The 11,601-nt window shown below is 40.9% G+C and overlaps 1 protein-coding gene across 1 annotated transcript in view; it reads left to right on the plus strand.

Annotated features, from left to right (window-relative positions):
* Window positions 1-701: 701 nt before the first annotated feature.
* LOC109913918 (dnaJ homolog subfamily A member 4-like) overlaps window positions 702-11,601 on the plus strand; it is a gene marked incomplete at its 5' end in the record, with an annotated part of 17,489 nt that continues 6,589 nt past the window's right edge. The window contains 3 exons of the mRNA XM_048593109.1: window positions 702-845; window positions 8,528-8,708; window positions 10,600-10,725. Of these exons, the coding sequence (XP_048449066.1) occupies window positions 702-845; window positions 8,528-8,708; window positions 10,600-10,725 (451 nt within the window). The remainder of the gene's footprint in view (window positions 846-8,527; window positions 8,709-10,599; window positions 10,726-11,601) is intronic.

The raw sequence follows: 11,601 nt of genomic DNA on the forward strand, positions 1-11,601 counted from the left end.
TACTTCCATCTAGAAGGACAAGGGCAGCAGATTTATGGGAACACCACCAACTCCAGGTTCCTTTCCAAGTCACTCACTGTCCTGACTTGGAAATATATCACCATTCCTTCACTGTTGGTGGGTCAAAATCCTGGAATTCCCTCCCTAATAGCATTGTGGGTCAACCCACAGCAGGAGGAATGCAGCGGTTCAAGACGGCAACTCACCACCACCTTCTCAAGGGCAACTAGGGATGGGCAAGAAATGCTGGCCAGCCAGCGACACTCACATCCCATGAAATGAATAGGGAAAAAAAACTAGTGGGAGAGACTTGAAACTGAGGCCAAAGCCTGAGTGAAGGGGTGACCCTTTTAAAACGGAGATGAGGAATTTTTTTTAGTCAGAACTTGGTGATTCTGCAGAACTCATTGCAGAGGGCTGTGGAGGCCCAGTCATTAATTGTATTTAAGATAGGTTCTTGATTGGCGGGGTGAGGGAGGAATCAAGGGTTGTGGAGTGAAAGCAGGAGAGTGGGGTTATTAAAGATCAGCTATGTTTGAATGATGGAGCAAATTTGATGGGCCTAATGCCTAATTCTGCTCCTACATTTTATAGTCTTCTGGATTGATGACAGTAAATTAGGAGAGAATCCGATTTCCAAACCATGATCAGATTTCAAAAGGTAAGTTTTTTTGACTTCTGTGCTACACACTCATGAATAGGGGCTCACTTGTCCAAAACTTGTGCAGGAAGCTTTGAATCCAACAGTAGAGGAGATCATGTTTGAAACTGTGCCACCTTCTGCAACACCGGAGTGCCAAGTTCTGAAGTTTAAATGTTTAGATCCATTGATAACTAGAGGGCAGGTAAGTGAATGGCTGTTTGGGGTAGGTTTGGATGGGGTGTCAGCTGTGGCAGGTTGTGTGGGTTACAGGACTGATCAGGCAAGAGCAATGGGTTTGAGTCAATGTGTATGGTTGCCAGTGGGGTCAGATTTGGGTGTTTTGCTGAGTGGGGCAGGGAGAGAATTGGTGGTAAGTAGGGGGAGGAAAGGGCAAGGTTCAGTAGTTACTCAGGACATAGTTTTTAATCTGTAACTTCTGATTAATAATTAAGCTTAAGTGAGTCAGGTCCTTCTCAAATCTCTCGACTGAGGTGCTTTTTCAGAGTTCCAGATGCCAGGGAAATTGTCAATGCCTCAATTGGGATTTCTGCATGGTTTCAGTGTGCACCTGCAGTTTAAGCTCCTGCAACAAATCTGGCCATCAACATATCTGGACCATTATCACCCAAAATGGAGAGTTAGGGTTAGGGTCTGAGAGAGTGTTTGATTGGCCATTAGTTTAATAGGAATAGGATCTGGGAGAGCAGGAAGTGGGTTTTGCTAATGTGCTGAATTTGGAAGGGGTAAGGGAGAAATGTGGCTGGAAAGCTGGACATGCTTCCCTTTCAAAGCTCTATTGCTAAAGTATACAGTATTCTAATACACATACCTACACAAGGATCTTGACTGCTTGCTTTGTTGCTACTTTAAGGCACATATTTAATATCATGTGTGAAATTGTCCTTATGTTGAATAACTAGTTGAGAAAACTACATGGTAAATGTAGACTCTGCCCATTATTTCATTAAAATTGAGACTGAACTAAACTAATGTTGCTTGTCCTCAATTTACTGTTCCCTTCCATCTCCCCTGCCACCTTTACTAATCAGGGATGGTATCACAGCTGCACAAAGGGAGGTCATGGAGGAGGGTGGAAGTCAGAAACAGGAAAGGAGCAGTCACTTTATTGGGAGTTTTCTGTAGACCCCCAGTAGCAACAGAGACACTGAGGACCATATTGGGTGGGAGATTTTGGAAAGTTGTAGAAGTAATAGGGTTGTTGGCATGGGCGACTTCAACTTCCCTAATATGGACTGGACCCTCCTAAGTGCAAATAGTTTGGATGGAGCAAATTTTGTCGGGTGTGTTCAGGAAGGATTTCTGACTCAAGATGTAGATAGGCTGACTAGAGGGGAGGCCATATTGGATTTGGTGCTTGGCAACGAACCAGGTCAGATGTCAGATCTCGGTGGGAGAGTATTTTGGTGATAGTGATCACAACTCCGTCCTTTACTAGTCATGGAGAGAAATTGGAGCAGACGGTATGGGAAAGTATTTAATTGAGGGAGGGGGGATTACAATGCTATTAGTCAAGAACTATGGAGCACCAGTTGGGATCAGATGTTCTCTGGGAAATGCATGATAGAAATGTGGAGGTTGTTTAGGGAGGAGTTGCTTCAGGTTCTGGATAGGTTTGTTCCACTGAGGCAAGGAAAGGATGGTAAGGTTAAGGAACCTTGGATGACAAGACATCTTGAACACCTAGTCAAGAGGAAGAAAGAAGCCTCCTTAAGGTTGAGGAAGCAAGGATTGGACAGGGCTCTAGAGGTCTAAAGTAGCCAGGAAGGAACTGAAGAATGGACTTAGGAGAGCTAGAAGCGGGTATGAGAAAACATTGGCGGGTAGGATCAAGGAAAACCAAGACTTGCGTGTGGGACAAGAGGATGGCTTGAGTGAGGGTCGGGGCAATCAGGGATGGTGGAGGGAACTTGTGTGCAGAGTTAGAGGAGGTAGGGGAGGTCCTTAATGAATACTTTGCTTCAGTATTCGCCAGTGAGAGGGGCCTTGATGTTTGTGAGGATAGCATGAAACCGGCAGATATGCTCGAACAGGTTGATGTTAGGAAGGAGGATGTGCTAGAAATCTTGAAGAAAATGAGGATAGATAAGTCCCCTGGGCCAGATGGGATATACCTAAGGTTACTACGGGAAGCAAGGGAAGAGATTGCTGCCCCTATGGCAATGATCTTTGCATCCTCACTGTCCATTGGGGGGTGACAAATGTCATTTCCTTGTTCAAGAAAGGAAATAGGGATAATCCTAGAAATTACAGACTGTTCAGTTTTTCTTCTGTGGGCAAATTATTGGAGAGGATTCTGAGAGATAGTATTTATGATTATTTGGAAAAGCACAGTTTGATTAGAACTAGTCAGCGTGGCTTTGAGGGGCAAGTCATGCCTCAAGCCTTATTGAATTCTTTGAGGATGTGACAAAACACTTCGATGAAGGTAGAGCAGTGGATGTGGTGTATATGGATTTTAGCAAGGCATTTGATAAGGTTCCAAATAGTAGGCTTGTTCAGAAAGTAAGGATTCAGAGAAATTTGGCTGTCTGGATACAAAACTGGCTATCAATAGAAGACAGGGTGGTAGTAGATGGAAAGTATTCAGCCTGGAGCTCGGTGACCAGTGGTGTTCCGCAGGGATCTGTTCTGAGACCTCTGCTCTTCATCATCCAAGTCATTTATAAAGATCACAAAGTGGAAGGCTGGGTTGGTAAGTTTGCCGATGACACGAAGGTTGGTGGAGTTGTGGACAACGTGGAAGGCTGTTGTAGCTTGCAACGGGACATTGACAAGATGCAGCGCTGGGCAAAGAAGTGGTAGATGGAATTCAACCCAGAAAAGTGTGAAGTGATTCATTTTGGAAGTTTGAATTTGAATGCAGAATACAGGGTTAATGGCAGGATTCTCGGCAGTGTGGAGGAACAGGGGGATCTTGGGGTCCACGTCCTTATATCCCTCAAAGTTGCTACCTAAGTTGATAGGGTTGTAAAGAAGGCGTATGGTGTGTTGGCTTTCATTGGCAGGGGAATTGCGTTTAAATTGAGGTTACGCTGCAGCTCAGTAAAATGCTGGTTAGACCACACTTGGAATGTTGTGTTCAGTGCTGGTCACCTCATGATAGGAAGGATGTGGAAGCTTTAGAGAGGGTGCAGAGGAGATTTATCAGAATGCTGCCTGGACTGGAGGGCAGGTCTTATGAGGAAAGGTTGGGGGAGCTAGGGCTTTTTTCATAGGGGCGAAGATGGATGAGAGGTGATTTGATAGAGGTTTACAAGATGATGAGAGGCATAGATAGAGTGGATAGTCAGAGACTTTTTGCCCAGGGCGGAAATGACTGTTATGAGGGGGCATAATTTTAAGGTGATTGGAGGAAGGTGTAGGGGAGATGTCAGAGGTAGGCTGTTCAGAGTGGTGGGTGTGTGGAATGCGCTGCTGGCAGTAGTAGTGGAGTCAGATACTTTAGGAACTTCTAAGCGACTCTTGGATAGGTACATGGAGGATAGTAAAATGTAGGGTATGCAGGGTAGATTGACCTTAGTAGGATAAGAGGTCGGCACAACATTGTGGGCCGAAGGGCCTGTACTATGCTGTATTGTTCTATGTTCTATGTTTAAACACACTGAAATCCCTTCAATTTACTTCCTCCCCTAGCCTTTGAACCCGTGTTTGTACTTTGACATTTCTTCTTATTGGAATTAAGATTTAATGGACAAGTTGAAAGATGTGGTGTCCTCCTGCATCTGTGTCTGGGAAGTGGAACTAGTGGGTTTCGATGATGTTGCTAAAGAATTCAGGATTGTTATCCCTTAACCCTACTGCAGACACAGCATGTTAATGGTGGAGGTGGTGGACATTTAGGCTAAAGAGTGAAGAACCAATCCAACTGATTTGTCTTGGGTTGTGTTGGATTTCTCTACAGGCCTGTAAAGATTATTTATTACACTCCTAAATTGCATCTTTGAGGTGGTGGAAAGGCTTTTAGTGTTAGTAGTTGAGCCAGTTTCTTTAAAAATACTCAAGACTGATTCAAATAGCTATGTTATTTAAGCTTATCCATGCAGTTGTTTCTGACCAGTGTGCGACACTGGTATGTTAATAGGTTTCTTGCATGATCTTTAACTAGCAATCATGTGAATCTTGTTGATCTTCAGCCGAAACCTGTGTATTGGACAGCTCTTGCTGAATGCATGTATGGTCTGCTTCATTATCTAGAAAATTGTGAAGCAGTGGATCTGAATATCATTAATGAACAGCCTCATTTCAGAGAATTAGATTGCTACTTGAGTTTTCCAGGGTAGCTATGTCCTGAGGCTGAGCTGATTAATCTCCCACTATCACAATCAGGCAGCTTTGGTCAGGCCTGTCTGCAACCACTGAGTGTCCTCCTAATCTCATTGACTTTGGTTTTACCTGGGCTCCTTAATGTTACAATTATCTAGTGGTGCTTTCATGTCAGGTGCAGTCATTGCCACAAAAGCTGAATTTCACAAATGAGGTATCAGTGTTAATCTGAAGTTATGATCATGGCAAAAGTCAAACAAAGCATTGGCAAGTAGATTAAAATGCTGTTTTGTAGCCACTCACTCCTTTTGTCATTTTGGTTAGGTGTAGACTGATGGAGCGGTAATTGACCAGGTGAGATTTGTCAGACCTTTGGCCAGTACCTGTTGAAAGATCAACATTCTGATTTCTATCCCTTCCACTGCATCAAACTGCACCAAAATGTTCAAAATCAATTGATTGCTCATCATCCTGACTTCTGGCTCAGTTTATTATATTGTTCTTTGATATTTATCCTCCCTTCCCCAGCTTAGTATGAGTGATTCTGCTTAGCTCATCTCTTGCGTATCTATTATATGTAGAACCTCTGCAGTAGTGGTTTCTGTTCCTGCTGTTGTCCTATTGCCTACTAGAATCTGTAAGGGTAGAACCCTGTTTTACTTTTGTAGCTATGTCTGTTAGCATCATCTGCAGCTATGGGATCAGTTTTCAAATGTAGCTGATAGCACCCAGATCAACATGCACCACCTCTGTTGACTGCTGTCCACCCAGCAGATTAAAAGTATTCTCCTCAACCTGTATCACCAATTCTATACCCTCCCTGGTCACTGTTTGCAACCTTTAGTTTCCTAATTGAGTTGAACATTGGAAGCCCCACTATTGATACAGACCTTCTCAAACTTCTTTGCTTTGGAAGCACCTCAGTCCAAGAAGCACAATAACAAACATGTTTCCTTGTATGAGAGAAATCGGGGCAGGACTTGCATAGTTAATGAAGGGGTCCTGGGGAGTGTTGCTGAACAAAGACTTTTTGAAGTGCAGGTCCATAGTTCCTTGAAAGTGGAGTCGCAGGTAGGCAGGGTAGTGAAGAAGGCATTTAGTATGCTTGCCTTTATTTGTCGGTGCATTGAGTACAGGAATTGGGAGGTCATGCTGCGGTGATACAGGACATTGGTTCGGCCAGTTTTGGAGTATTGCATGCAATTCTGATCTTCCTCCTGTAGGAAGGATGTTGTGAAACTAGAAAGGGTCCAGAAAAGATTTACAAAGATGTTGCCATGGTTGGAGGATTTGAGCTGTAGGGAGAGGCTGGGGCTATTTTCCCTGAAGTGTTGGAGGCTGAGAAAAATTGAGGAGCATGGATAGGATAAATAGGCAAGACCTTTTTCCCATGATGGGGGGAGTCAAAAACTAGAGGGCATAGGTTTAGGGTGAGAGGGTAAAGATTTAAAAGGGACCTAAGGGACACCTTTTTCATGCACAGGGTGGGGAGTGTGTGGAATGTGCTGCCAGAGGAAATGGTGGAGGCTGGTACAATTACAACATTTAAAAGGCATCAGAATGAGTATATAAATAGGGAGGGTTTAGAGGGATACGGGCTAAATGCTGGCAAATGGGACTAGATTTATATGATAGCTTGTCAGCATGGATGAGTTGGACCGAAGGGTCCGTTTCCATATCTGACTCCCTGAAGGAAAACTTTTTGCCCAGAAATGGAAGAAAGTAGGTTTAGAAGGATGTTGAAAGAGGTGAGTAAAGGATACTTGGAAATAATCAGACCTGGCATTGTTTATGATCGAGACCATGAGAGTCGAGAGCAAAATATTATGGATGCTGGAAGTCCAGGGCTTGCAATACTCTGCAGGTCCTGCAATATCTTGATGAAAAGTAATTGACGTTAGCTCCATTTCACCCCTTGAATACTGCCAGCCCCTCTGTTTGCAGTATTTTGGTCTTTGACTGGGATTAGAAAGGCCATTTTAGATGGCAGCTTTGAGGGAGTCGCTACAATAGTGTTTGGAGGGAAAGGATTTGGTTATGGACACTAAATGCTGGCCTAGCTAGTAGTAGGCACATCCTATGAACACAAAGTAACAAGATAGTGAAATTGAAAGAGCAAGGGAGAGTTGAGGTAGGGCTTGAAATCACCAAGTGTAGTCACAAAAGATGAGGCAAGATATCTCTGGGTGCTAGTCACTTTCCACCAGCTTTTACAAATCAGGAGTATGATGGATACCTTTTTATTTTTCTTTGTGTCCAGCTCTAATAATACTCCAAATTCAACACCATCCAGGGAAAACTGCTTTGAAACATTGTGAATCACTTCAATTTAATTCCTCCACAATCTACGTACGGAGTGCAGTGTATACTATGATACATATTGCAATACAAAAGCACTTTGTGTTGAAGGGCAGGCTGAAAGTTATGGGAACACCACCTTCCATATTCTTGTCTAAACCGTGCATATCCTGACTAGTAAGTGATTCTATTCCTTCACTTTTTAAGATCAAAATCATGGAACTTCCTTAGTAATTGGACTGTGGACTGCAACGATTCAAGGCAACTCAGACCATCTTTCAGTCACACAGCACAGAAGAGACCCTTTGGCCCATAGTCTGGTTTGTGGTCAGTTAGAGATGATTAATAAATGCTGGGCTTCTCAGTGACACCTAATCTGAATTAATGCCTGGCTCTTCAAAAGGCTTGTTGAAACCTGGAAATACCTTGATAATTAGGAATGGGAGGTTTTAAGTTATTAGGCTAAAAGGAGAAGCTTCAATTACATTTAGTTTGGAATTAACATTTGGATATATGTCCAGTTACAGCACTTCTCGGCAGAACCATATATACAGCTTAAATTGTTCATGTTTCTCATGGTAATACCTGCTATCAATAAGAAACATTTTAAAAGCTTTGTGGTGTTCATAATACCACCTTGGAATGTCAAACTTTATCAACGGCAGGCCATGACAACCTGGATTTTGAATCTTGGTTTTGTACACTGTCCTATGGTTCTTGTTAAAACTGCATGGTTGGTTTCTTTGAGTCTCTCTTGGGTTTCTGATTTACTGAGTGACAGTCTAATCAAATCTGTTTTCAAAATTTGCTATTTAAAATGGGCGGTTGTAAGGCAAATCCCTGATTATTTCTAGCTTTAGAAACATATTATGGTGTGCATAGCATTTTTTTGTGACACCAGTTAACTTTTTTTTAGACTAAATGTTTGTCTAGATAAGCAAGACTCCTGACAATCTGTTATTTAATAACTTCATTAATACACTTTTGGAATGGTGGCCCAGTTGGAGAACAATAGCCTGATGTGTGTGTTCCAATGGTAATTTTGTTTAAGGCTTTTTTTTTTAATGTTGGTTTCTAAAATAATTACCATCTTATTCTGAAAAAAGGGTTGTGGATTTTTTCGACAAAAAATTGTTTTCCAATAATTTTTTTCTTATGCTGAAGCAAATAAAGCATTTCAAAGAGAAAATGACCTTAACACAATCTATTTTGTTTTGAGTTAGAGATGTTTGTACCTACAGTAGATATTTCAAGTGCTTTTGTTCATTTCTAGTTACCTTCTTTCTTGCTTCTTTTTAATAGTTCAAGCTTATATCACAAGCCTATGAGGTTTTATCAGATCCTAAGAAGCGAGATCTCTATGACCAAGGTGGTGAACAAGCCATTAAGGAAGGAGGAGTAGGGGGTGGTGGTTTCTCCTCGCCCATGGACATCTTCGACATGTTCTTTGGTGGTGGTGGCAGAATGCAAAGGGAGAAAAGAGGTACATGAAGTAATTTCCCTAGTTCATTAGAGACTTGGGTAGGGAGAAATTTCTGTCAAATCATCATTTTTGTAGGAAGACACAGGGCTACTGAGCAAAGTTGCCACCTTTTTTAAATGTGTTGTATCTTGAAAATAAGAATTCTTATTGGAACCCTAAAATTTTCACCCAGCTGTCCATATAATATTCTATTTCCCTAATATCAAATCTTTGACCTTTAAAAGTCTGTGCAATTTTTAGCACTTGTTTTATTTACATAAATTTTAAATTAAGTACTCTACTTCAGAGAACTGTTTTGCAAAATATTGCAGATGCTGAAATCCAAAAAATGGTGGGAATACTCTGCAATGTAGAGCAACATCTGCAGAGAGAAAAACAAGTGCAAAAGTTAACACTGCATGTGACCTTTCATCAGAACTGGGAAAATTTTGAAATGCAACAGGTTTTAAACAAATGCAGAGGCAGGAGAATGGGTGATGGAGGAAAGGGATAAAACCTCCGACGGGTTGGAAGATAGGTGTGATTAAACAACAAAAAATTGATTGAACAATGGTTGATGGTTAATGGACAGTAGAAGAAACAATTAGTGCAGAAAATGGCAAAGAATAATCATAAACTGAGCATGCAGGTTATGATTGAAAATTGTTGAACTTTATTTTGATAAGGCTGTAAAGTGCCTTTTTGAAAGATAAGTTGCTGTTCCTTAAACTTCCATTGAGCTTCATTGGAAGTGAAAGGGGCTACAAAACAGAAGTAATAATCAGGGCCTCAGCTTCATCTAGACTCCATTGTAGTTTGCTGCAACTCAACTTAATTTCTTGCTGAAACCAAGGTGAGCTTGTTAAAATTAAGCGAATCTAAAGAACACCTTTCACTTATCCATTTACTACAATAAGTCTTCAACTTATTACTAGATGCGCAGTTTAGAAAAGTAGTTAGTTTATTTTCCAGTAAGTCAAGGTATAATAATGAAGATTAGAGTGCACAGGTCATTTAGGGGTAAAGGTTCACCAATGGAAATGGTCTGAGGTATATATTGCAAAGGTATTTTCCATAATATTCAATGTGATTCAATAATGCACCTTCTGTTTGCACCTGTGCAACATATGTGCTTTATCTAGCATATATAAAGAAGTTTTGTTATGGGTCACGTAACTCATGGTTCTCAGTACTAGGAATCCCACTGAGCTCATACTTGAACATTGTGTACAGCTTAACAGTGTAGGCAACATACTTTTGACTTGTCTGTATCTTTTGTATATGATCCGTTTCATGTATTGAGTGCTTGCCAGCTAATCAGCTGTCATTGGTTCTTGAGTCTGGCCAGGAGCATTTTGTTTTTCAAGTTGTCAAACCAGTCTTACTGGCCTATAAAATATTGTTCCAAGAATTTCTACTGAGTGCTAGCATTGTTTATTGGAAATATAGTCTAATGCACAACTATTCAGAAAGATTGCAAGCTTTCAACCATTCAAAATTGACTTCAAGATTCATCTTGCGATATGCCTGTGTTTAGGCCAAGGACATGAGATCAAAGCATGTTTTGTCTATTGCAAGCCTTGGTTTTTGATCACTTCAATGTACATAAACTTAAAAAATTTCTTCATTGCAGAAATCCTGGGTAACTTTATTAAATTGACTTAAAAACAAAATCTGTCTGGAGAAGCCAAGTCAATCAACTCAAATATTAATGTAGGATATTTTCCAAGTATGCTTGTTTGGCAGCTTGAACTCTTGACAATGTTTTGGTTGTATGTCAACAAATTTAACTGCTTTCCTCAAGTATGAAGTTGGTATCACGTTTTAATACTTGCCTAACTTTTTTTTTTAAAAATCAACGTCAGCCTTTGAATATAGTTTCATATATCTTGGTCGCATTATTTGTATCTAGGCAAGGATGTCGTTCACCAGTTGGCTGTTTCACTTGAAGATCTTTACAATGGAGCCACAAGGAAGCTGGCATTGAAGAAAAATGTAATTTGTGATAAATGTGATGGTGAGTATACAATTTTATTTTGCTTGACCTTAGAATAAAACTCAACATTGAAAACATGACAGCATCTATCAAACTGGTTGAGACAATGCCACAAAAGCTGACAGCTCAGTAGTGTTGCATAGCTTGACAGATGGTGTAGTGGGGAAGTTTGTTTCTGGAATGGTGTACTGCATTCTGCAACAGGAAATCTTTACTGGTTGCATGGCCTTCATCTAACCAGAACAGTTAGAGATAAAAAGGAGTGACTGAAGATAATAAAGTGCAGTGTTGAAGGCAGAGAAATATAACTTTGCGAAGTAGATGATTTTTAAAAAAGTACCTGGAGAAAGGGTGTTGGAAGTAGTAGTAGGCTGATAGCATTGTTTGTTGTGGTCAGTGTTATAAATAGCCAAGGAACTGGAGACGATTTGAGAGGGAACACAACAGATAGCAAATGCTATCAGACGCTTTTTATATACATCACTGTAACTCCAAACACCCAAAGGGAAAAGTAAATCAGCTAATTAAGTGTTAAGAATTGCATTAGATTAAAGGAAGTGGCTGATAAGGATCACAGCAATGGTAAACAATTTAGTACCCAACCAGAGGTTACCAAGAAACTCCTTAAGAATGGAAGAAGAGAATATGAAGGCAAACTAAAAGCTTTTTAGCTATGTGAAAAGGAAAAGATTTCGCGAGGACAAATGTCAGCCCATTACGGGTATGGGTGTGAGAATTTCTAGTGAAGAACAGGGAACAAAAGTTACTTTGCATCTGTCTTCAGAGAAGATGGTAAATAATAGTAAAATTGGATAGAGTCAAAAAAGATTTATGAAAGGTTAGAGACAACAAGGTGCAGAGCTGGATGAACACAGCAGGCCAAGCAGCATCATAGGAGCCTTTTTGCTCCTATGATGC

This window comes from Rhincodon typus, unplaced genomic scaffold, assembly GCF_021869965.1.
Source record: "Rhincodon typus isolate 14 unplaced genomic scaffold, sRhiTyp1.1 hic_rhity00002335, whole genome shotgun sequence".
Classification (NCBI taxonomy): Eukaryota; Metazoa; Chordata; class Chondrichthyes; order Orectolobiformes; family Rhincodontidae; genus Rhincodon; species Rhincodon typus.